The sequence below is a fragment of the Tachyglossus aculeatus genome, chromosome X1, assembly GCF_015852505.1.
Source record: "Tachyglossus aculeatus isolate mTacAcu1 chromosome X1, mTacAcu1.pri, whole genome shotgun sequence".
Lineage (NCBI taxonomy): Eukaryota > Metazoa > Chordata > Mammalia > Monotremata > Tachyglossidae > Tachyglossus > Tachyglossus aculeatus.
This window is the reverse complement of record NC_052101.1, coordinates 109,342,906-109,369,871: the sequence shown is the minus strand read 5'-3', so window position 1 is coordinate 109,369,871 and position 26,966 is coordinate 109,342,906. Positions and strand designations below refer to the sequence as shown.

Sequence of the window (26,966 nt, the reverse complement as noted above, 5' to 3'; positions counted from 1 at the left end):
AGCTCACCTCCTCCAGGAGGCCTTCCCAGACTGAGCCCCTTCCTTCCTCTCCCCCTCGTCCCCCTCTCCATCCCCCATCTTACCCCCTTCCCTTCCCCACAGCACCTGTATATATGTATATATGTTTGTACATATTTATTACTCTATTTATTTATTTATTTATTTTACTTGTACATAGCTATTCTATTTATTTTATTTTGTTAGTATGTTTGGTTCTGTTCTCTGTCTCCCCCTTTTAGACTGTGAGCCCACTGTTGGGTAGGGACTGTCTCTATATGTTGCCAATTTGTACTTCCCAAGCGCTTAGCATAGCTATTCTATTTATTTTATTTTGTTAGTATGTTTGGTTTTGTTCTCTGTCTCCCCCTTTTAGACTGTGAGCCCACTGTTGGGTAGGGACTGTCTCTATATGTTGCCAATTTGTACTTCCCAAGCGCTTAGTACAGTGCTCTGCACATAGTAAGCGCTCAGTAAATACGATTGCTGATGATGATGATTGATGATGATAACAAGAGGCGGGCCGGAAAGCACAGACAGGCTCTGCTTAGCGCTAACACATCAGCGCTTGCCTTAGCGGAGCAGCGTAACCTCACGGAAAGGGCACGGGCCCGGGAATCAGAAGGACCTGGGTTCTAATGTTGGCTACCACGCGTCTGCTGGGTAACCTTGGACAAGTCACTTCACTTCTCTGGGCCTTAGTTCCCTCATCTGCCAAATGGGGATTCCATATCTGTCCTCCCTCCTACTTACTCTCTGAGCCCCATGTGGGACCCAGTTATCTCGCATCTACTCCAGCGCTTGGAGCATAGTAAGCGCTTAACAAATATCATCAATATTTTTACCGTTAGTATTTTTGTCATTAGTGTGGCCGGGAACTATCTCTACAGACAAAAATTGCTCAAGAAAGGGAGTCACGTATCGGTGATTGACTCCCATCGGTGTGAGAAGCAGCATTGCGTAGGGTTAGAGCACAGGCCTGTGAGTTAGAAAGACCTGGGTTCTAATCCCGGCTCCGCCATGTGACTGCTGGGTGACCTTGAATAAGTCGCTTAACTTCTGTGCTTCAGTTGCCTCATCTTTCAAAAATAGGGACTAAGTATAAGCCCAGTGCGGGACAGGGACTGTGGCCAACCTGATTAACTTGTATCTACTCCAGCGCTCAGAACAGTGCTTGGCATATAGTAGGCGGCCAATAAGTACCATCATCATTATTATTATCGGTCTTTTCAGCCACATTTGTAAAGCCCTGGAAGGATTTCACCATCAGATGTTTCTTTGAAAACAAAGGACAGAAGCGAGCACTCTCGATTGCTCGCTTCTAAGTTAGCTGCATTTTCTGTACATAGGAATAAAATTTAAATAGCGCGATCTCTGTCTAATCACGGGAGATACACAAGCGGGTATATGGGCTGCTGTTGTGGGTTTTTTAAAGCTAGTAATTGAAGACACACATCAGGAAAGTCCTGGATATTTTTCGCCACCTTAATGTATCAAATTAAAATGAAATGATAAAATCCGTAACATGCATTACTGTTTCTTTGTTTTCCTTGATGCCCGAAAATAATGACCTTATGAAATTAAATTTCATAGTAAATATCATTATCGGAAGAAATAGTGGAAATGTATTGAAGTCAGTAGCCAATCAGGGGAAAATTGGTTGTTTCGGGCTGTTCTGTCATCTAATGACTGCTATTATCCTTATTTTCAGAAGTACTAAATAAAACTGATCTTCTGGCCTTGCGTGGAAAGACACTGTGCGTGACATCTGGGTCAGTCCCATCTGCAGTTAACGGTCCTGCAGCCCTTCTCTGCAATTATATCAATTTACAGCTACTGAACGTGAAGCCACAAGGTACAGTGAATGGGGCACCTTGAGAATGGGGCTTCTTACCATGGTTGGTTCCAATGTGAGTGTGAAAGTTTCGAGTCATTGCCGGTAACTTGGGGGTGGCTTGATTTTAGTTACAGATAGTATGTATAAAGGTGTTATTGAGTCTACTGGGGCAGCGCGGTCTATAAACACTTCCAGACAGAGATGAAAATGTGTGCAAATGGGGGTCATTGGCATAAGAAAATTATGTGGTTGGTCATGCAGGCATATATCTACTTTCACGAGGGTTGCGTTATAGCTGACTTTTGTGAACGCCCCCATCCCAATTCTTGCCCAAACACTAAGAATTAAGCTCTGTGTGTAACTCAGGGGTGGAGATTACTAAGGTAGTGCCAGAAAGAGGCAGGGAAAGCAAATGGGGAAAAGGGAGAGGACAGCATGAGGACAAAGGGGAATGGGGTTGTTGAATGTTATGTCTTCTGCTGTTGCATTGAACTGCATTCTCCCTTGTGCTTAGTACAGCGCTCTACACACGGTAAGCGCTCAGTAAATACCATTGATTGACTAATTTATCGATTGTGTTCGTGGGCAGTGACTGTTGCCTGCCCCACTCTGACAGAGGGGTTTACTGTCCTGCCACCCCACCGTAAAACAGGATCCTCGTAGGCCTCATCTCGGCCTTTTAGGCAAAAGGGCGGTGCCACGTTTTCTGGAATCTGACCACCTTAAAACCCAAATAGGTCGTGGATCCCCACAAATCCTGAACTTCATCATCAACATCATCATCAATCGTATTTATTGAGCGCTTACTATGTGCAGAGCACTGTACTAAGCGCTTGGGAAGTACAAATTGGCAACATATAGAGACAGTCCCTACCCAACAGTGGGCTCACAGTCTAAAAGGGGGAGACAGAGAACAAAACCAAACATACTAACAAAATAAAATAAATAGAATAGATATGTACAAATAAAATAAATAAATAGATAGAGTAATAAATATGTACAAACATATATACATATATCCAGGTGCTGTGGGGAAGGGAAGGAGGTAAGATGGGGGGGATGGAGAGGGGGACGAGGGGGAGAGGAAGGAAGGGGCTCAGTCTGGGAAGGCCTCCTGGAGGAGGTGAGCTCTCAGCAAGGCCTTGAAGGGAGGAAGAGAGCTAGCTTGGCGGATGGGCAGAGGGAGGGCATTCCAGGCCCGGGGGATGACGTGGGCCGGGGGTCGATGGCGGGACAGGCGAGAGCGAGGTATGGTGAGGAGATTAGCGGCGGAGGGTACGGGCTGGGCTGGAGAAGGAGAGAAGGGAGGTGAGGTAGGAGGGGGCGAGGTGATGGACAGCCTTGAAGCCCAGGGTGAGGAGTTTCTGCCTAATGCGCAGATTGATTGGTAGCCACTGGAGATTTTTGAGGAGGGGAGTAACATGCCCAGAGCGTTTCTGGACAAAGATAATCCGGGCAGCAGCATGAAGTATGGATTGAAGTGGAGAGAGACACGAGGTTGGGAGATCAGAGAGAAGGCTGATGCAGTAGTCCAGACGGGATAGGATGAGAGCTTGAATGAGTGGGGTAGCGGTTGGGATGGAGAGAATTTCAGCAGATAGGTTCAAATTGGGAGCATAGGACAGTAGGGGAATAGTGCAGTCTAGTTGCCAGGAATTTGGGGTGCAAGAGAGTCTGGGTGAAACCTCGTGGGGTCCCCTATCTGACACTGGCTGGGCCCAGGGCCCCCTGTCCTTGCTCAGAGCGCACTCAGATGGTCTCAGATCCCCTCCAGCCTGGAACTCCCTTCCTCCCCGCCTATATCAGGCAGACCAGAGTTCTCCCCACATTCAGAGCTCTCCTAAAATCCCACCTTCTCCATCAAGTTTTCCCTGATTTATCTTCCAGCCCCCTGGTGCATATTGTCCCTTCAGTCAACTCCAGCCTAGATGAGCTTATTTACACTTTCCTTGGCCTTTTCAGTATATTTATTTTTGACCAATTTTGTTGTAAATATTTTTGTGTGCCCGAGTGGTGTGTAAGCTCCTTGTGGGCAGGGAATGTGTCAATTCCTTACTCTGTTTTAAGTGCGTGGTACAGTCAATCAAATGGTCATATTTATTGAGTGCTTACTGTGTGCAGAGCACTGTATTCAGCATTTGAGGGAGAGCACAATACAACAGAGTTAGTAGACACATTCCCTCCCCACAGTGAGCTCACAGTCTAGGACAGTGCAGTCAATCATTCTTATTTATTGAGCACTTACTGTGTGCAGAGCACTGTACTAAATGTTTGGGAGAGTACAGTATAAGAGAGTTGGTAGGCATGTTCCCTGCCCACAGTGAGTTTACAGTCTAGAGGGTGCACTGCACAGAGTGGGTATCCAGTAAATGCTACCAGTATTGATGCAGAAATGAGGGGCTGCAGTGGAATCTGGACTTTCACACTGACTTACACTGACTTCACACTGACTCTTTTAGACTGTGAGCCCACTATTGGGTAGGGACTGTCTCTATATGTTGCCAACTTGTACTTCCCAAGCGCTTAGTACAGTGCTCTGCACACAGTAAGCGCTCAATAAATACGATCGATGATGACTTACAGTTGCTGGTTTTACGGTTCACGGAATCCCTGGGAACAAAATCCCGGCTAGTAGGGATTGTAAACCAATGCCAGCCACTAAAGGGGTCATTGGGAAGAAGAAAAAAACAGAAACCCAGAATTTGTAAAAGCAAGATTTCTAGCATTTCAAATCTGTATTTCGGTCCCCTTCTTTAATGTGAGAGTTTTATTTTGTTCAGAAATATTTTCTTCCCCCCTCTGGCTTTTGTTTGCTGTTGTTGTTAGTTTTGAGACAGACAAGAATTGACATGAAGCTAATACAAGCTGTTCACGAAACTGTGATATTTGGACTTCAGCAGTCAAAATCTGGGTGTGAAATTCTCTCAGCCACACAAACCTGCCTGTATTGTGCACGTGCAGTTTTGTCGTTTCTCTGCGACTCCTGCATCTGCCTCCTCACTGACCTCCCTGCCTCCTGTCTCTCCCCATTCCAGTCCATACTTCACTTGGCTGCCCAAATCATTTTTATTGAAAAAAAAGTTCAGTTCACATCTCCCCACTCCTCAAGAACCTCCAGGTGGCTGCTCACCCACCTCCAAATGGAACAGCAGCTCCTTACCATCAGTTTTAAAGCACTTAATCAGCTCGCCCCCTCCTACCTTACCTCACTGATTTCCTAGTACAGTTCAGCCTGCACGCTTTGCTCCTGTAGCACCAGCTTGCTCGGTGTGCCTCAGTCTTGTCTATCTCACTGTCAGCCCCTTCCCCACATCCTCCCTCTGGCCTGGAACTTCTTTCCCCTCCAAATGCTCCAGACCACCACTCTACCCACCTTCAAAGGTTTATTAAGGTCACATCTGCTTCAAGCGGCCTTCCCCAATTAAGCCCTCTTCGCCGGCTCCCTCTCCTTTCTGCATCACCTGTGCACTTGGATCTGCCCCTCTGCCAAGCTAGCTCTCTTCCTCCCTTCAAGGCCCTGCTGAGAGCTCACCTCCTCCAGGAGGCTTTCCCAGACTGAGCCCCTTCCTTCCTCTCCCCCTCGTCCCCCTCTCCATCCCCCCATCTTACCTCCTTCCCTTCCCCACAGCACCTGTATATATGTATATATGGTTGTACATATTTATTACTCTATTTATTTATTTATTTTACTTGTACATTTCTATCCTATTTATTTTATTTTGTTGGTATGTTTGGTTCTGTTCTCTGTCTCCCCCTTTTAGACTGTGAGCCCACTGTTGGGTAGGGACTGTCTCTATGTGTTGCCAATTTGTACTTCCCAAGCGCTTAGTACAGTGCTCTGCACATAGTAAGCACTCAATAAATACGATTGATTGATTGATTTATTGATCTAGACCCTTTGAACACTTGATATTCATACCACCCCCGGCCCTTGTGTTCAGATCCGTAATTTATGTTTATGTCTGCCTCCCCCTCTAGACCGTAAGCTCCATGTGGGCGGGGAATGTGTCAGCCAATGCCGCACTCTCCCAAGCGTTTAGTACAGTACTCTGCACACAGTAAGTGTTCAGTACATACCATCGATTGAACGACTGTCGTGGCTCGAGTGTTTTCTTTCCCTGCCTGAGCCATGTGATAGTAGGAAATTGTATAGACCCATAAGCAACACCATTACTAGATCAGACCGGTGGTCTTTCCAGCCAAGGATTCTGTCTCCAACATTGATCCATGAAGGAACAGCTGGTCCTTCTCCTTGACGTTGACCCCCATAGTTAGAGATGTACCTTCCTACACTCCATCCAGAAACTGTAATGGACCCTCTATTTCATGAATTAGTTCAATCCCCTCTTATATCTTCTGACATATTTTTGTTTGCACACAGCTCCTTGTAACAAGTTACAAATTCTTATCAATCAGTGGTATTTACCGAGCACTTACTACTTGCAGAGCACTGTCCTAAGTGGTAGGGAGAGTACTGTACAAGCGAGCGGACAGATTCCCCGCCCACAATGAGTTTACAGTCTAGAGATTAAGTCCCCAAAGAATCAATGAAGTATTGGCTTAGACTTCGGTTTTTCACATTTTCCAAAAATAAATGCAATACCAAAGCCTACAGGTAATGAAAAGGGCCAACTCAGAAAGTTTACCAGTAAAATTTGAGGTCCTGAAAGAAGAGTTTTTTCGGGAACTAGGATCTTGGAGTCTAATGTTTGCTTCTAGAATACAGTCACATCTGGGGTCCCTGGATGGAGAAAACACTGCACAGTGTTGACTTCGGATCATTCTAATCAATATCCTGTATTTTAAGCACCTACTGTGTACAGAGCATTGGGCTAAGCATTTGGAAGAGGACAATAGAATGTAAGCTGCTTGTGGGCAGGGATTGTGTCTACTAACTCTGTTGCATTTTCCCCATCACCTAGTCCAGTGGTCTGCAGCAAGTAACTGCTCAATAAAGACCATTGATTGATTCAATAGAGACAAAAGACACAATACCAGCCTTCAAGGAGCTTACATTCTAAACGGGGAAACAGAATTAATTAAGAATAGGAGGGAAAGGAGAATGGGAGCAAAATTGTTTTTAAATAGTAGAGGATGTATATCCCAGCTAATCAGTATTGAGTCCCTACCCTGTGCACTACACTGTACTATTTGCAAGAATATAATAATAATAATGATGGCATTTATTAAGCGCTTACTATGTGCAAAGCACTGTTCTAAGCACTGGGGAGGTTACAAGGTGATCAGGTTGTCCCACAGGGGGCTCACAGTCTTAATCCCCATTTTACAGATGAGGTAACTGAGGCACAGAGAAGTTAAGTGACTTGCCCAAAGCCACACAGCTGACAGTTGGCAGAGTCGGGATTTGAACCCATGACCTCTGACTCCAAAGCCCGTGCTCTTTCCACTGAGCCACGCTGTTTCTATAATATAATAGAAGATCCGATCCCTATACTGATGATCGGATAACCAATCGGCTTCATTCATCCATTCAATCGTATTTATTGATTGTAGTCTTAAATCTGAATTTATAACAGCTAGTTTCAGTAGCTGGAGCAAAATGATATGACTTTCTTTGCTTTTTTGCTTGCTGAGTTTTGATTCAGAATCATTGAGTTCATTCATACTTTAGACTGCCTCTGAAAGATTGCCTCTTCTGGGTGTTTGGCCCTTTTGTCAACTTGCAGAAAATCATTCTTGGTGCTCTTTGGAAAAGAACTGTTTGTAAATGCTCTAGTATGAAGATGCGTGTGACTTGTGTGTACATAGCTGAACAGTCCCGAGGGACTGTCACTATGGCGGAAATAAGGAAAAGATAAAACCTGAAGGGCTATACGAGAACCAAGACTTTTTTTTAATACGGATTATGTTTTTTTAGAGTGTCTGAATGGAGTGGTAGGCACACTTCTCCTGGAAAACCCGGTCGGCCAGAATGGACTTACTTATCCAGGTCTTCTACACGAAGCAGCGAAAGTGTTTGGGCTCAGGAGCAGAAGGCTAAAACTCTATCTGAATGACGCTCAAACCCAAGGTAAGACCGTTCTTTTCCTGTGAAAAGACTTGGCTGCGGGACAGTTATGGATTTTCCTTGGCCCAAAAATCTTTAAAATTTTTCATTTGGTTGAAATTGAGTTTCTCTCAACGTTCCACCTCATTAGTAATTGTAAATTAAAATGTCTCAAAAGCCAGCTCTTCTTTTTCAGTTTAATGTACTGAAAGCTTTATTTCTATAAAGTGCCTCTTATTTGCGGAAGACTAAAAGATTTACGACATTCGTGCGCCACGAGTTATTTAATGTTATTCCGTCGTACATTTAATCAGCCAATCAATGGCACTTAGGTGCATCCACTTCTTAAGCACTTGGGAGAGGACAGTCGATGTGGAGAGGCATGATCTCTGCCCACAAAGAGATTTCAATCTATCGGGGAGATAGACCCATATTACGAAGAGCAGTGTGGTCTAGTGGAAAGAGCACTGGCTTGGGAGTCAGAGGACCTGGGTTCTGATCTCGGTTCTCCCACCTGTCTGCTGTGTGACCTTGGGCAAATCACGTAACTTCTCTGGGCCTCAGTTACCTCCTCTGTTAAATGGGGATTAAATCCTCCTCTCTCCTGCTTAGACTGTGAGCCCCGTGTGGGACAGGGACTGTGTCCCACCTGATTAACTTGTATCTACTACGGCGCTTGGCACTTAGTAAGCACTTGACAAGTACTGTAATTATGGTCGTTGTAAGAATGTACAAATAGGAGGAAGGCGTGCTTGAATCTGCTCCTCATCTCCCCTGCCCGCTTCTACCCTCCCATCCGTGCTCTCATTCTTCTTGGCTGCATCTCATGTGATCTCCTGAAATCAGGAGATTTTAACCCTCCCCCCCCCCCAATGTCCTATCCCTTCACACCTTTCATAAACACTTGCGCCCATTCTTCTTTGTCCCTGGCTCCGATTGTCGACTACTCAGTCTCTAACGGCTCCTTCCCCTCTCCCTCAAACTGGTCCCCATCTCTTCTCTCTTAAAACAATCCCATGGAACCATCCAGCTATTTCCCCATCACCCATTCCTCTCACCTCCCAACTCCTCAAAGGGATCGTTCATCCCTGCTGCCTTCACTTCCTGGTCTCTCACTCCCTTCTTGAACCTCTTCAGTCCAGTTTCTGTCTCCTTCCCTGCACTGAAACCATTCTCTCCCAGGTCACCAATGTAATTGATTCTACACCTTCCTAATCCTCCATGACATCTGTAATCCACCCAGGTTGCCTTTGACACCGTGGACCATTCCTTTCTCCTGGATTTCCTATGTGAAATTGTCTTTTCTGCCACAGTTCTCTCCTGATTTTTCCTTGCCAGCCATTCATTCTCAATCTTAGTCGGCTCCTCTGCTGCCTTTTTTTTTTTCTTTTAACGGTATTCATTAAGCACTTACTCTGTGCCAGGCACTGTACTAAGCACTGGGGTAGATACAAGCTAATCAGGTTGGACACAGTCCATGTCCCACGTGGGGCTCACTGGGAACCCAGGCACAGAGAAGTTAGGTGATTTGCCCACGGTTGTGCGACAGAGTCCTTCTGATTCCCAGGCCCGTGGTCTGTCCACTGAGGCCCGCTGCTTCTCACACTGCCTCTCACCCCCTAACTGTGAGCATCCCTCAAGGCTTTGTTCTGGGTTCCTTTCTCCCCTCAATTTACATTTTCTTGGGGAGCTCTTCCGCTCACGTGGCTTCAGTTACCACCTATGCTGATGACCCCCAAAATCTACCTCACAAATTTTGAGCACTTCTGTTCTCTGCAGTCTTACGTCTCCTTCTGCCTCCAACACATCTCTACATGCACTTCTCACCAGAATCACAAGCTCAATGTGTGTGAAGTGAAACTCCTCAGTTTCCTTCCAAAATCCTCTCTTCCACTTATCCCTTCCCTCTAGACTGTGAACTCCTTGTGGGCAGGGATTGTCTCTCTTTCTTGCTGTATTGTACTTTCCCAAGCACATAGTACAGTGCTCTGCACACAGTAAGCGCTCAAGAAATACGATTGAATGAATGAATGAAAAGCTAATAACGACAGTCACGTGGTATTTAAATGACTGCGGTGTGCTAAGCACAGGAGTAGATTAAAGCAAAAGGCCAAAACATGGGCTTCCCAGCTCTGCCACTTATCAGCTGTTTGACTTTGGGGAAGTCACTTAACTTCTCTGTGCCTCAGTTTCCTCATCTGCAAAATGGGGATTAAGATTGTGAGCCACCCCACCTGGGACAGCCTGCTTACCTTGCATCTACCCCAGGGCTTAGAACAGTGCTTGGCACATAGTAAGCATTTAATAAACACCCTCATTATTATTAAAGAGAAAAATCAGATCAGACACAGACCCTGTCCCACATGGGGCTCACATTCTTAAAGGGAAGAAACCTCCACTGGTTGTTCCTTCCTCTGTGCGTCAGGCAGAAACGCCTAACCACTAGCATTAAGGCACTCACTCAGCTTTCTCTCCGTCTATTTGTCAACTCTCTTTTCCCACTACTTCCCAGCTTTCCAAGCCAACCTATTACACTATGCTTAGTTCTGCTGCTTACTTCTTGCTCACCCTTCTTCCTCGCCTGGAACTCCCTCTCCCTTGATTTTAGACACAAGAGAAAGTTCACCGCATTTTCAAAGCCCTTCTGAAATTATAACTTCAGTAATCTCCATTTCATATCTTCTTCCCCCACCCCCAAAAACAATAGTATCATTTGAGCTATGATATGTAGAGGAGTGGTCTCAACAGAGAGTATAATAGGATTAGTGTACCAGTGATTCCTGCCTTCAAGGAGTTGAAGATCTAGTTAGGGAGGCAGGTGTTGAAATAAATTACAGTTGGAAGTGCTCACAGAACCCTAACCCCTTTCTCTTTTCCCATTTACACACTTATCTACTCCATTACTTCCTCTTATCTATAATATTTGTGTCTGTCTCCCCCCATCTCCAAGATCCTTCAGGGCAGTGCTGTTCTATACTACTCACTATGTAATCTACCAAATGCTATAATTACTATCGATAAAATAGAAGCATATGTAAGTTACTATGTAGAAAGGTTCAAAGGAAGATCGTGAGATCTTCTAGACTGTGAGCCCACTGTTGGGTAGGGACCGTCTCTATATGTTGCCAACTTGTATTTCCCAAGCGCTTAGTACAGTGCTCTGCACACAGTAAGCACTCAATACGATTGATTGAGTGCCAAAGTGCTTCTGTGGTAGTTGTGAGCATGTAACCTGGGGAGAAGAAAAATGAATTTGTCCTTCTCACAGTGTGGGTCAGTTGTGCCGGAAAATGAGTGCTACTTCATTTTTTCTCTAAATTTTGAAACATTTGGAGTGTAGGAACTCTTTATGTGAAAGAAGTTATAAAATGGCATCAGTAATCTGAAAATTTAGCCATTCATTGTCCTACAGCTATTTCCACGTTTGCTATATTACCTTGCTGTGCCTCACCACTTATTAACCACTTTGAATGCAGGTCTTATGTTCCAAATGGGTTCCTATTCCCACCTAATTTTAAAATAAGCCCTGTAGTTAACGTGTGCTTTTTATTCCACTGGACATTAGTTAAAACAGTAAATAATGTTAGACCATGAAGAAATCCTAGAGGACTCCATTCTGGGTTGAAGTTATCATTAAGTAAACCATGGAGTGCAACCATTTAGCCTATCAGCAGTACCTTCTTTATTCTCTGCTTGTTTAAAATGTGTGGTGTGCCATCATTATGGAGAGCTCTCACATTGGGGTTAGAGACGGCAGAACCAAACAAGGGTTTTATTGGCTTAGCTTGTAAACTGATCCGAATTAGGTATTTCTACTCAGGACTGTTAGCCATTCTGATTTGACTCATTTGACAGGGGGTCTTTTCACACTGATTCTCGTTTGTCCGGATTTTGTCTTGTGTAGTTACAATAATAGTGATTAATAATGTTATTTAAGAGCCTACTCTGTGCTCGAAGCCGGGGTAGATGCAAGGCAAGCCGTTCAGACTCGATCCCTTTCCCAAGTGGTGTTCACAGCCTAACAGGTATTGAAGCTCCATATAAGAGATGAGGAAACTGAGGCACAGAGAAGTTGTGACTTGCTCAAGGTCAGACAGCAGGCAAGTGGCAGAGCCTGGATTAGAACCCCAGTCTTGGAGATCCCAGCCATATGTTCTTCCCCCTGGACCATGCTACTTATTTTTGGCTTGTGTAAAATTGGATTCATTTTACATAAATTTTGCTTTGCTTTTCCTTGGAAAGAAACTGTAGGCATAAAGTGAGAGAGGCTTATATCTTTGTAATTATGAGGTGCAACATGCTTCGCAAATACTGTTCTCACAATTCTCCATCAAGAGAGATGCGGGGAGTGACATTTAAGGTCCCGAAGTTTAGCTTGGTGTCCCTGATCTTTTTTCTAGATTGCCTTACAAGCTATTTTTTGCATCTTGTAAGTAGGCCGTTTGCTTTGGGTCTGGGACCAACCCCCTTTCGTTACGTAAAGGGCTTTTTTTTTCCTCTGAATTCATTCTGGAGTATAATAATGTTGGACACTGTAACCATTCCCCCTTTGGACATTTTTCTTCCCCAAACTACTCTTTTGAAATCTACCCACAGTGGCCATTAAATACGGTTACCTGGGGCAGAGGAGCCAGCACAGTTTTGGATAACATCACCATAGGTAGGATGGTCATGTTTTGGGAGGTTTTGCTCTTTTGCCTGCAAGGTATCTGGCAGGATCCATTATTAGCCTATTTTTAGCCGGGGCAAAGGGAAACAATCTGGCAGCCTCCACCAATCAATCAATCAATCAATCGTATTTATTGAGCGCTTACTGTGTGCAGAGCACTGTACTAAGCGCTTGGGAAGTACAAGTTGGCAACATTTAGAGACAGTCCCTATCCAACAGTGGGCTCACAGTCTAAAAGGGGGAGACAGAGAACAAAACCAAACATACTAACAAAATAAAATAAATAGAATAGATATGTACAAGTAAAATAAATAAATAGAGTAATAAATATGTACAAACATATATACATATATACGGGTGCTGTGGGGAAGGGAAGGAGGCAAGACGGGAGGATGGAGAGGGGGACGAGGGGGAGAGGAAGGAAGGGGCTCAGTCTGGGAAGGCCTCCTGGAGGAGGTGAGCTCTCAGTAGGGCTTTGAAGGGAGGAAGAGAGCTAGCTTGGCGGATGTGCGGAGGGAGGGCATTCCGGGCCAGGGGGAGGACGTGGGCCGGGGGTCGACGGCGGGACAGGTGAGAACGAGGTACAGTGAGGAGCTTAGCGGCAGAGGAGTGGAGCGTGTGGGCTGGGCTGGAGAAGGAGAGAAGGGAGGTGAGGTCGGAGGGGGTGAAATGATGGAGAGCCTTGAAGCCGAGGGTGAGGAGTTTTTGCCTGATACGTAGGTTGATTGGTAGCCCCTGGAGATTTTTGAGGAGGGGAGTAACATGCCCAGAGCGTTTCTGCACAAAGAGGATCCGGGCAGCGGCATGAAGTATGGATTGAAGTGGGGAGAGACAGGAGGATGGGAGATCGGAGAGGAGGTGGATGCAGTAATCCAGTCGGGATAGGATGAGAGCTTGAATGAGTAGGGTAGCGGTTTGGATGGAGAAGAAAGGGCAGATCTTGGCAATGTTGTGGAGCTGAGACTGGCAGGATTTGGTGACGGATTGGATGTGAGGGGTGAACGAGAGAGCGGAGTCGAGGATGACACCAAGGTTGTGGGCTTGTGAGATGGGAAGGATGGTAGTGCCGTCAACAGTGATGGGAAAGTCAGCGGGAGGGCAGGGTTTGGGAGGGAAGATGAGTTCAGTCTTGGACACGTTGAGTTTTAGATGGCGGGCAGACATCCAGATGGAGATGTCCTGAAGGCAGGAGGAGATGCGAGCCTGGAGGGAAGGAGAGAGAGCAGGGGCAGAGATGGAGATTTGGGTGTCATCAGCGTAAAGGTGATAGTTGAAGCCGTGGGAGCAAATGAGTTCCCCAAGGGAGTGAGTGTAGATAGAGAACAGAAGGGGACCGAGAATTGACCCTTGAGGAACCCCTACAGTAAGGGGATGGGATGGGGAGGAGGAGCCTGCAAAAGAGACTGTGAATGAACAGCCGGAGAGATGTTGTTTCCGCCTGGTTGGCAGCAGTGGACAGGTCGCTCCCCCCCCCCCCCCTTTTTTCCTCTCTCCCCTGCTTCTCTGTCCCCCTTCAGCCCCTCTCTTCCTCTTTCCCCTTTTTGTCTCAGCTCTTCTCACTCTTTTGCTGTCCCCATCCCCTGTTCTGCCATCTGGACTCATAAAGTGCCATTTACTTTAGCATTTTCCTGTTAAAATATTTTCGATTTTCAGTTTGAATATCTTCTGTGAAGCTGTAGCACTCCATAGTAGGTTAACTGTCAGAAGTGGTTATTTCCAGCTGTCGGTTTTACTAGCGGCAATCCATTTTATTTGGAAAGAACTACAGGAAGTTTTCGACTTTAGGCATCTCAAGGTACAGCAATCTAGATTGGTTTCTGAATTTGCACCCTATTTCAGTTCAACACATTGGTCTTAACTTTGTGACGCTGGCCTCTTTCCCGGTTGCTCTGTGGGCACAGGTGGTGTGCCTGGGGGCCACTGGGAAATGGGAGACAATTGGAAAAGCCATGATGAGAGGAGAAAAAGGAAGAAAGTTGAGGAACGGGAAGGGGGGGAGTTAAGCACCAGAGCTGAACCAGGACAGGTCTTTCCTTCTGTGACCTCCAGCTGTGGCTGTATTTTTCCATTCGGAGCTTGACAGATTCCCGGCTCCATCCCTTTCCAGATTCAGCTCCTGAGTTGAGAGCCCAGCGCGCTCCATCTGTCTTTCCCTTTGACTCTCTCTACCGTTCCTGGCCGTGATCAGAGATTAAGGCAGGTTATATCCCGATGAGGCTATGCCCAAGAATTATATCGACATGGTGCCCACTCCCAAGGCTTTAAGGAAACAATTTCATTGAAGTAAATGAAAAGTTATGGGGATGTGTTAATGGAGCAGTCAGATGACTCCACATATCCTTTTCCGTTCTGGAAAATATGGCCGTTTTCATTGGCCCTTTTGAAAAACGGTTTCGTTTCCAGGCGTGTGGAGTGCCAAGAAAGGTTCCAAGTTTGATGGTTTTTATATACCTGAGGGCAGACTCCGTGGCTGCTTAATTAGAATCATTGATGTATATTAAAACCGTTCCCACAGCCTGCCATTAGTCTCAGCAGGTGTTTTCTCTTTGTTACCTTTGTGTTTGTTCCTAATAACTCTACCGCTTTGCCACGAGGAGTATTTCAGAAATGTTTTTTTCCAGTACCAAATACCAGTAATCCTTAGCTGTCTTCTAAAAGCAAGTGTGAAGAATGAGCCCTGCCTAGTAGGGAACTCATTATGCCAAGCTAAAAAGACAATGATGTGACTTGGGAAGATTGGATTTCCTCTAGTGCAGCTCTCTTGACAGGCGCTGTGATGACTGAAGTTTTCAGTCACTTAGGAAAATGGAGACTCTCTACCCCTGTGGTAGGGTAAAATGATCAGGGCCCTGTGCTGGGTCTTGTTTACTGTTCTTTCAGTCACTGGGTCATCGTAAACAAGTGAGTCGATTCCTTGGTAGCCCAGTTTTGGCACCACTAAAATGAAAATGCCAAATAGCGGCCATTCTTAAAACAGTGCATGTGACAGGCCTTCATTGGGACCCCTCAACTACCACAGAAAAATGATGCTTCTATTGTGGAAATAGTAAAGCTTCCGACTCCCCCCTCCCCTCCCAAACTCCTCAAAATGGATACTTGGAATTTCTGGATTCACTGGTCCCCAAGTTACTTTCTTTCCTACGGCAGCCTCCGTATTTAGAAAAGATAATACAATGAGTCGCTCTGGTGACTGAATACTGCCTTTGCTGAGGTGGGCTGGGTGGCCTGTAAATTAGGCAGCTGAGTGGAATTGACTTGAATGCACAGCTGGAACTTTGCAAAAGCAATTACTGCCCATGCACTTTTGCCCTTAAAAGTTCAGAACCAATAAGACAAATCTTCTCTTCTTCAATGAACAGAACACAGGTGTCCCAGGGCTGCAGATTCATTCATTCACTGTGAGTCAAGGATGCACAAACCTCCTTGGGGAGCCGGTTGTGAGTGATCTCCAGCAGTGTCTAGTTAACATACCAATGCGTATGACTTCCCAGCCAACATGGCCAAAATTCCAGGTGTCCCTTAGAGAAGCTTTCGATGGCACCTTGGTGTGTCATCATAGATTGGGAAGCACTTTTCACAGGTAGGATGAAACAGATCTCGAGGTCGAATTGCCATTATTGGCCTATAAGTAATCCTTCTCTCCCTCCGGCTTCTTCCCCTACTGTTGGCCTAGGCCGCCTCCAGAACCCTGATCCCTTGCCCTTCCTCTTCCCCACCGTTCTTTGATGACCCTGTGGTCCATTCTTTCTTCTCAAAGTGAGGAGGCGTTCAAGACATTCCAATACAAGTGTGCTAAAAGAGTTGGGTGCTCTCCAATCTGTCAGAAATGTGCCATGTGTGATCCTCTACCCCCCAAATTCGCCCACCAGCCTTGGGGAGCTTTGAACACTGCCAAATCCCTAATAGTAATTATTATGGTATTTTTTAAGTGCTTACTACATGCCAAGCAATGTTCTAAGTGCTGGGGTAGATAACAAGGTAATCAGGTTGTCCCACGTTTGGCTCACAGTCTCCATCCCCATTGTACAGGTGAGGTAACGGAGGCACAGAGAAGTTAAATGAGTTGCCCAAGGTCACACAGCAGACACGTGGCGGAGCCAGGACTAGAACTCATGTCCTCTGACCCCCAAGCCCGTGCTCTTGCCGCTAAGCCACTCTGCTTCTCTAAACCCACCAAAGAAGTGGTCAAACGGGCATATTCCTCATATTGTGAGGAAACACTCACAAAGCAGTGTGACCCAGTGGGGTGAGCACAGGCCTGAGTCTCAGAGGACCTGGATTCCAGTCCCAGCTGTGCCACCTGCCTCTGTGGGACCTCGGGCAAGTCACTTTGGCTCAGAGTCTCAGTTTTCTCATCTGTAAAATGGGGATGAATTGCCCACTTAGACCGTGACCATGAGAGACAAGCACTGATGTCCATCTTTGATCATCTTGTATCCACCCTAGTGCTTAGTACAGTGCTTGGCACATAGTAAGCACCTAGATACCACCACAATAATAATAGTAATAGTGATTATTATTATGTTGATGATTGTTCTCTTAATAAAGACAAGTGTGGAAGTAATAACCCAATCCTCCTCTAGACTGTGCCCCTCTCCCCCTTTTAGACTGTGAGCCCACTGTTGGGTAGGGACTGTCTCTATATGTTGCCAACTTGTACTTCCCAAGCGCTTAGTACAGTGCTCTGCACACAGTAAGCGCTCAATAAATGCGATTGATGATGATGATGATAGGCTGTAAGTAAGCTCATTGTGGGCAGGGAATGTGTCTGTTTACTGTTAGTGTATTCTCCCAAATGCTCAGTAAAGTGGTTTGCAAACAGTAAGCGCTCAATAAATGTGGTTGAGTCAATGAATTCTCCCCCCTTCTAGACTGTAAGCCCGGTGTGGGCAGGGATTGTCTCTCTTTATTGCCGAATTGTAGTTTCCAAGGGCATACTGTGTGCAAGGGCTCAATAAATACGACTGAATGACTGTCTCCATGAGGCCAAGCGAATGACCCGACTGCGAACGTGTGGAACAGTCATGCTATTGGGGGGGATTGTTGGCCATTGCATTACAGCCCCATTTTGGCCACGGTGGTGAGTTTGCTGCCGTGATTTTGCCCAGCTATCCTCACCTCCCTCAGGCCCTGGACAAGGATCTGTGCAGTGCAGGGGCAGCAGTGGAGGAGGAGGAGGAGGAGCTGTGGCTCCTTCCCTCCCCTTCACAACCCCTATCTCTCCTCTCTGGGTCCTTCCCTCCCTCCCATTGTTGACATAGCCTAGTGGATAGAGTATGGCCCTGGAAGTCCAAAGGACCTGAGTTCTGATTCCGATTCCGCCCCTTGTCTGCTATGTGACCTTGGGCAAGTCATTTAACTTCTCTGGGCCTCAGTTATCTTATCTGGAAAATGGGGATCAAGACTGTGAGCCCTATGCGGGACATGGACTGTGTCCCACCCGATTAACTTGCGTCTGTCCTGGTGCTTAGTACAGTGCCTGGAACGTGGTAAGGGCTTAATGAATACCGTTTAAAAAAAAACCAAAACACCCCACCCCCCCCCAAACCGGTGCTTCCCCGATTTCCAGAAGATCTGATCATCTTAAACTGAAATTAGGCATCAGTCTCACCAACTGCCAATCCACACTTCTTTGGACTGAAATATGGCCCAAAGTTTGGCTGGTAAATAATTGGCAGAATCTCTGCAGATGGGTGGTAGCCTTTATTTTGGTCACTCAGCCATGGAAATTGCCAGGTCTAGGCATAAATAAACCACAGGGGTGAAAGCAAGGTGGGTTTGTTATAAATCATAGTTTAACTCACTTGTCAATTTAATTATTGCTTTCCAACAAAAGTGCATGCTTGTGTGATATAAAGCCTTAATACGCAATGAGTCAGCTTCTCCCGGTGCTTAAGTGCTTTCTGAGAGTAGTCGGTACTTAGAGATGCTTCATTAACTCTCCCAGGCCACGAGGGTGTTATTCAGGAAATCATGGCATCGGCGCACTAAGTAGCGGCCTGAAACAGTTAACACGACTTCCAAAGGTGCCCCGCTCAAACCCAGGCAGTTGTTTAGGCCGTGGGAGAATTTGGTTCAGCATTCACAACTCACTAGATGTGGGTTTTATTTTTAGAAGGTACACCCGATGCAAGCTAAAGCAAGGATTTATTTGGATACTGGCTTCGAGCCAGGAAAATTCCCAAGTTTGGTGCCTGTTTTTTCCTGTCATTGATTTTTTTTTTCTGTCTTCCTGTCTTTTAATGTTACCTAGGGTCCTCCTCGATTTCCCTCCTTATGTTTGCTACTCTTCAATTACTTTTTCCTGTCTTCCCTATTCCTCCCTTATTTCCCTCCCTTCCTCCACCACTCCCCTCTCTTTCGCCTGCTAGTCTCACTCGCCCCATCCTGGCGGGCACTCCCTCTCTCACTCTCCAAGTAAACACATCCTATGTGCCAAGCACTGTACTAAGCATTGGGGCAGATACAAAATAGTAAGGCCGGACACAGTCCCTGTCCCTTGTGGGCCTCACTGTTGAGATAGGAGGGAAAACGGTTATTTCATCCTCATTGTGCCTCAGTTTCCACATCTGTAGAGAAGTGGCTTGCCCAAGGTCACACGGTATTCAAGTGGCAGAGCTGGTTATAGAACCCAGGTCCTCCAACTCCCAAGCCGTGATCTTTCCATATACCCCGTGCTTGTGTCCAGGGTGTTACCTCCTTCATCTGTAAAATGGGGATTAAGACTGTGAGCCCCCCGTGGGACAACCTGATCGCCTTGTAACCTCCCCAGTGCTTAGAACAGTGCTTTGCACATAGTAAGCGCTTAATAAATGCCATTATTATTATTATTATTATTACTTGGAATGACAAAATCCCCCGACTCTGATGTTGGAGCGTGCCCTTTTTAGTGAAATGATATTAATGAACACAAAATAACGTGATCGTGTGGGTTGTACTAGAAGAAGCTTCTCCATCCCCAACACTCCTCTGTTGAGCTTCTTGAAACTTTGGAGAAAGGATGCGGCTGTATATAAAAATCTGAAAAGACCCCAGGGCCTGATCCATAATCAGACCTTGCTCGTATCAAGGACGTTAATCTGGAGGCACGAATCTGCTGTTTAAGATCAGAAACTAAGCCACCCAGAGGTGTCTAATTGGTTTTTCTAGAATAGTTTCTTTCAATATGTGATGGTCTATTGAAGACCTGCCAGTGACTTCATTATCTGGTTGGGTTCTGTTTATTTGAATTAAAAAAAAAAAAAAAGACTGCATGAATAAAAATTTATCTCCAGTGCCATGGAATTAGAAGTGAGCCCTGTCCACCATACACTTGATCTTTAACATGGGACTTTACAAAGTTCCATTTAACATCTTTAAAAATATGATAGCAGTGTTTAGTCTGACTTACCCAAAAAAAAAAAATTCTCTTTTTCTCTGCACTGAGTGTGAGAGATGTCATGCATCACCTTGTTAATCTCCTTGCCTCTTGTTAAGATTTTATCTAAATCATTCTCTTCCTAATTACTTACAGGAAGCAAGATTCTACAGTCCCCCGAGGTGTGTCAGTATTTTTGGTCAGCACCTAAAAATTAAGTTTTGTTTGTGACGGTTTTTCAATTTTTGTACCCAGCCGGGAACCGTGAACTAAAGTAGAGCTAAAAGTACTGCTATAGACAGAAATACAGAAAACCTGAATGTGAATCAGGACCTTTGAGCTCTTGGAAGCGCACACTCTGTCCCTTTCTCTTCCTTTTTTTCCTCTCTCTCACTCTTTCTCCCCCTCCGTGTGTGTGCGTATAAACAATATGAAAATATATATTAAACAGTAATAATAATTGTGGTATTAAGCGTTTACTGTGTGCCGTGTACTGTGCTATGCACCGGGCTAGGTACAAGATAATAGGGTTGGACACAGTCCTTGTCCCACAGAGGGCTCATAGTCTTAATCCCTTAATTAATCCTTAATCCTGTCTCCCCCTTTTAGACTGTGAGCCCACTGTTGGGCAGGGACTGTCTCTATATGTTGCCAATTTGTACTTCCCAAGCGCTTAGTACAGTGCTCTGCACACAGTAAGAGCTCAATAAATACGATTGATGATGATTGATGAATCCGCAATTTACAGATGAGGAAACCAAGGCGCAGAGAAGTTAAATCACTTGACCGAGGTTGCACAGCAGACGAGTAGCGGAGCCGGGTTTAGAACCCAGGTCCTTCCGACTCCCAGCCCCATGCTCTTTCGACTTGGCCTTGCTATTAATTCCTGAATTATGTCAGAGGAGCTACATCTGAAGAAATTAATTGTGGCATTTGTTAACCGCTTGCCCTGTGCCAAACATTGTGATAAATGCTGGGGTAGATACAAGATAATCAGGTCCCACATGGGGCTCGCAGTCTAAGTAGGAGGGAGAGCGGGCATTGGATCCCCATTTTGCAGGTGAGGGAACTGAGTCACAGAGAAATTCAAGTAACTCGCCCAAGGTCACACAGCAGAGAAGTGGCAGAGCCGGGATTGGAACCCAGTTCCTCTGATTTCCAGGCCTCTGCTCTTTCCACTAGGCCACACTGCTTCTCTAAGGTTGTGCTGGTCATTGTCCATGCTCCAAAAACATTAGTAACGTAGGAAATTTACATGTGAAAGTCATCTTAGTTACCACTGGGTACTAGCTCATGACTTTGGGCTCTCCTCAAAGCCAAAAAAACCCCTTGGTCTTTATTTCTCCCCCACCCCACCCCCCCAAGATGGTACCCTTCAGTCGACGAGCCAGGGTCTTGAAACTGCAGAAGTGAGAGCCTACGTGAATCAGTTGATTTTGTGCCGTGCCCCTTGTGCTCCCTTTGCCTGTCACATTTCAATCAATCAATCAATCAATCGTATTGAGCGCTTACTGTGTGCAGAGCACTGTACTAAGCGCTTGGGAAGTACAAGTCGGCAGCACATAGAGACGGTCCCCACCCAACAGTGGGCTCACAGTCTAAAAGGGGGAGACGAAGAACAAAACCAAACATACTGACAAAATAAAATAAATAGAATAGATATGTACAAGTAAAATAAATAAATACATAGAGTAATAAATATGTACAAACATACAGGTGCTGTGGGGAAGGGAAGGGGGTAAGATGGGGGATTTTTAGACTGTGAGCCCACTGTTGGGTAGGGACGGTCTCTATACGTTACCAACTTGGACCCCCCAAGCGCCCAGCACAGTGCTCTGCACACAGCAAGTGCTCAACAAATACGATTGATGATGATGATGACTGTCTCTATATGTTACCAACTTACACCTCCCAAGCGCCTAGTACAGTGCTCTGCACACAGCAAGCGCTCAACAAATACGATTGATGATGATGGTGACTGTCTCTATGTTACCAACTTATACTTCCCAAGCGCCCAGCACAGTGCTCCACACACAGTAAGCGCTCAGTAAATACGATTGATTGATTGATGGATGGAGAGGGGGACGAGGGGGAGAAGTAAACAGAGTACTAAATCCGTATGAACTCAAAATAAAATAGATGGGATAAATAGAATGAATAAATAGAATAAATATGTACAAATAAAATATTTCAGTCGGGGCACAGAAGGCAGCTTGGGAGCCGGCGGCTGGGGAGGAGTGCAGCAGGACCCCCGTACAGCCCGAGCCATCGCCAGCGCTTAGAACAGTGCTCTGCACATAGTAAGCGCTTAACAAATGCCAACATTATTATTATTATTATCGCCGCCCGATGCCAGGCCGTAGTGCCTTGACCGGCGAGGAGGCGGCCTTGGTAGCCACTGCAGTCTTTGCCACCTGGTTTGACTAGCTGTTTTTCGGGGTTCCTGCTGCGCCTGTCCACCTTGCAGCACGCTCTAGATGGTTCTTTGATCAGAAACCTTGACCGTCGATGGCAGAGCCCCAGTGGATAGAACCAAAACTAGCTCCCGGCTGTCCAGTGGATAAAACCAAAACTAGCTCCCGGCTGTCCGGATTTCCAGAGCGGTGAAAGCTCACCTCTCCAGGAGGCCTTCCCGGACTAAACCCACCTTTTCCTCTGCTCCCCCACCCCTCCCCATCGCCCCACTCGCTCCCTCTGCTCTACCCCCCACCCCGCCCCACAGCACTTGTGTGTATATATGTGCATATTTATAATTCTATTTATGTTTATTAATGTTGTGTATATATCTATAATTCTGTTTATATTGATGCCCGTTTACTTGTTTTGATGTCTGTCTCCCCTCTTTTAGACTGTGAGCTCGTTGTGGGCAGGGATTGTCTCTGTTGCTGAATTGTACTTTCCAAGCGCTTAGTACGGTGCTCTGCACACAGTAAGCGCTCAATAAATACGATTGAATGAACGAATGAATTTATCGAGTGTTTACCGTGTGCAGGGCATGGTACTAAGCACTGGGGAGAGTGCAATATAACGGACACATTCCCCACGCTTAAGGATATTGAAATAAGAATCCACATTCCTACGGAAGTCCAGTTAGCATACATTTAAAAAAATCTTATGCAAAAAAGAGCTTACGGAACTCTTTCCACCGAACCAACAGCACAGGGGTCATTTTCTCTTAATCAATCGTATTTATTGAGCGCTTACTGTGTGCAGAGCACTGTACTAAGCGCTTGGGAAGTACAAGTTGGCAACATATAGAGACAGTCCCCAACAGTGGGCTCACAGTCTAGAAGAGGGAGACAGAGAACAAAACCAAACACATTAACAAAATAAAATAAATAGAATAGATATGTACAAGTAAAATAGAGTAATAAATATGTACAAACATATATACAGGTGCTGTGGGGAAGGGAAGGAGGTAAGATGAGGGGGTTGGAGAGGGGGACGAGGGGGAGAGGAAAGAGGGGGCTCAGTCTGGGAAGGCCTCCTAGAGTAGGTGAGCTCTCAGTAGGGCCTTGAAGGGAGGAAGAGAGCTAGCTTGGCGGATGGGCAGAGGGAGGGCATTCCAGGCCCGGGGGAGGACGTGGGCCGGGGGTCGATGGCGGGACAGGCGAGAGCGAGGTACGGTGAGGAGATTAGCGGCGGAGGAGCGGAGGGTGCGGGCTGGGCTGGAGAAGGAGAGAAGGGAGGTGAGGTAGGAGGGGGCGAGGGGATGGAGAGCCTTGAAGCCGAGGATAAGGAGTTTTTGTCTGATGCGCAAATTGATTGGTAGCCACTGGAGATTTTTGAGGAGGGGAGTAATATGCCCAGAGCGTTTCTGGACAAAGATAATCCGGGCAGCAGCATGAAGTATGGATTGAAGTGGGGAGAGACACGAGGATAGGTGATCAGAGAGAAGGCTGATGCAGTAGTCCAGATGGGATAGGATGAGAGCTTGAACGATCAGGGTAGCAGTTTGGATGGAGAGGAAAGGGCGGATCTTGGCAATGTTGCGGAGCTGAGACTGGCAGGTTTTGGTGACGGCTTGGATGTGAGGGGTGAATGAGAGAGCAGAGTCGAGGATGACACCAAGGTTGCGGGCTTGTGAGATGAGAAGGATGGTAGTGCCGTCAACAGTGATGGGAAAGTCAGGGAGAGGGCAGGGTTTGGGAGGGACATGTGCAGCTTTTTAGTAATGTCTCTTGGCTGTCAGGTGTAAACAACATTTTATTAATAATGTGTTAAAATGGTAAAGATCGTAACAAAGACCATTTTTAGCCAGGACTTAAATTTCATGAGAAACCTGACTTTAATGGTGCTTGAGGGATGGGAAAGACTGCAGTGAAAGAGCCACAAGGGTGGGGAGAAAATAAAAGCTTCCATGAGCCGCTTGGCACACTTGGTGGCTTACTGTGAGCCAGGATACAGTAGCACACTGGTTGGAATCTTTTCCATAAAAAATTCCAACTCTGGCCCCTCTCTGAATCTATAATATAAGAAAAAACCCAACCAGGGAGATGCAGCCGGGATAGGAGTCTTGTAGTCGAAATCTGTCGCAGCGATGACATTATGCGGGAAAGTGTCTCTTTCATTATGTGTATGTGCAGATTTTCTTCCGGCGGAGGCTGCTCATGCCATTCTGGGCAGACTCGGCATGCTTTCCCAACTTTTCGAACCCACTCAGTATTTTCCTGCCTGACGTCAGCCGGGCTGGGTTTAAAATAGCTTAGTACATGCAGAGAAATTGAGGACCTGGATTGGGGACAAGGGGTAGGGGCAGAGGAGCCTTGTGCCTAGTGTTTGGGAGGGGTGAGGCTCAACGGAAGCAGCAGGGAATGGAAACGGGCCACTAGCAACAGCAAGCCATTGGGTTTCGATCAATTCCCCAAAATAATGGCTAATGCTACTGCTGTCCTGCTTTGCTTCCCTAGTGATGGGTGATATGGGGAAGCTGGGAAAACCCTGATTTAGATTATATATACATAATAATGATAGCATTTATTAAGTGCTTACTATGTGCAGAGCACTGTTCTGAGTGTGTGTGTGTGTGTCTCTCCATGTCGGTCACCTGTGATTCTAGTGTTGTGTTTTTTTACGAAAACCCTCCGTAAAGATAAAGTGCGGTACTCAGCCATTTTGATGCTGCACACAAGCAGCTTTTTGAGTAACATCGCACGCTAACCCCAAACAGGCACTTGTTGTCAGAACAGTCCCCGCTTCCTTATTCATGTTCTAGCCAAAACACATATTGAAATCAAGCCTTATGGTAGAGCTGGTCGTCTACATATACAGGACATAACATGATGCTATTCTCAGTACGTTATGTGCTTTAAAATCCACCATGCATTCTTGAGCCCATCTGCCGTAGAACAACCCAAAACAGCATTGTAATGTGAATCTCGTGGTAAAAACATCCATTCTGCCCTCACCTCGGCGGTCCACGGTTACAGATTTGGGGATGCCTTGGTGCTCCACATCTTGCGTATCTCGTGAAAAAGAATCAGTGGTATTGAGTGCTTACCATGTGCAGAACACTGTACTAAGCGCTTGGGAGAATACAGTGTAGCCGCATTCCCTGCCCACAGTGACTTGTAGTGTAGAGGAGTGTTTCCTCCTGAAGCTGACCAGTGGCAACTTGTTTGCCAAAATCCACTCCAGCTGGTTCAGGGTCAGAGATTTAGAGCAAAGCAATGAGTTTGAGAATATTTTTCAATAATACTTTTAACAGTTGGTTTTTCTTTTCTTCTTTCCTTCCCTTGCCAGAGATTACAAAAGAAACATGTATGAAGTCGTTGAATATGAAGACCGTATATATTCATGTTTCTCCAACTACGGCCGAATGCTGAGTATTTCTTTCAAGTATGGCTGTGTGGACTCTTCGTCCCGCTCAGCCCTCCTCCACACTGGCCCCCGGAAGATCTTTTTGACCATTACTTGCATGTGTAACACTCTGAATTTGGGTTCAAAGTCAATTATTTTCATTCACATACTGTGTGGGAAAAGCCGTTTTGAGTTACACCCACTCTTGATCCTAGATATCTATGCAGTAATTTGCTGACAGAAATTGGATCGGTACCTCAGAGATGCAATCTTCTGCCAATCCTTTTATGCAAAGGTCATTTCTAGTCCTCAAGATTTCACCTTAAATATAACATACGGTGTAGGCCAAATACCTTTGAAATTCATTAGAGAGTGGTGTGATTTTTTTGCGTGTATGCTAACTGGATTTACGTAGGAATGTGGATTATTATTTCCGTATCCAGAAACCAAAACAATAAACTAGAGTTCACGCAATAAATTTTACGTTTCCGTACTATTTCACTTGCTTGCATTGGTAGTAAATTGATGTTGCTATCTTGTAATCCTCAAAGAGTACAGATACCAGTGGAGTCTGAAATTTGGAGACCTTGTCCAACCGAAAGGCAGCTTTTCATTTGGTTTCCATTTTTACATGTGTTTTTCATGCTCTCCCCCCCCCCCCCCGCCCGAGAATAAATGGGATAAATACCCCTGAGTAACTTCTTGACATAAAGGTGAATATTATCAAATAGCTTGACTAGTAATAACTGCGGCATCTGTTAATCGCTTACTATGTGCCGAGCACTGGGGTTGGATACAAGCTAATCAGGTCAAATACAGTCCCTGTCCCAGTAATGTGCTTGTTCATTGAATTTCGGGCAAATTGCACCGAGACAACTGCTTGAAGAGATGTTAAAACTTGAGAGGCTGCTATCAGTTACCCGCATTGGAAAAGAACATGCCAGAATTTCTTACAGCATAATAAATGTCATACTTTGTTTCGTTAACATTGGGGTGAATATTGGGACTGATTGTTCATTCAGTTGTATTTATTGAGCCCATACTGAATGCATTAATAGTTGGTCAAAGCAGCATGGCTCAGTGGAAAAGAGCACGGGCTTTGGAGTCAGAGGTCATGGGTTCAAATCCTGACTCTGCCTATTGTCAGCTGTGTGACTTTGGGCAAGTCACTTAATTTTTCTGTGCCTGTTACCTCATCTGTAAAATGGGGATTAAGACTGTGAGCCCCCGTGGGACAACCTGATCACCTTGTAACCTCCCCAGCGCTTAGAACAGTGCTTTGCAAGTGGTAAGCGCTTAA

At 45.8% G+C, this 26,966-nt stretch overlaps 1 protein-coding gene across 1 annotated transcript in view; it reads left to right on the top strand.

The window, feature by feature from the left end:
* The window catches only part of IARS1 (isoleucyl-tRNA synthetase 1), a 139,077-nt gene extending 112,932 nt beyond the window's left edge, over nt 1-26,145 (top strand). Inside the window, exons 32-34 of the mRNA XM_038772223.1 lie at nt 1,709-1,852; nt 7,713-7,865; nt 25,610-26,145. Coding sequence (XP_038628151.1) covers nt 1,709-1,852; nt 7,713-7,865; nt 25,610-25,692 — 380 coding nt within the window. The 3' untranslated portion in view covers nt 25,693-26,145. The remainder of the gene's footprint in view (nt 1-1,708; nt 1,853-7,712; nt 7,866-25,609) is intronic.
* Nucleotides 26,146-26,966: the final 821 nt, after the last annotated feature.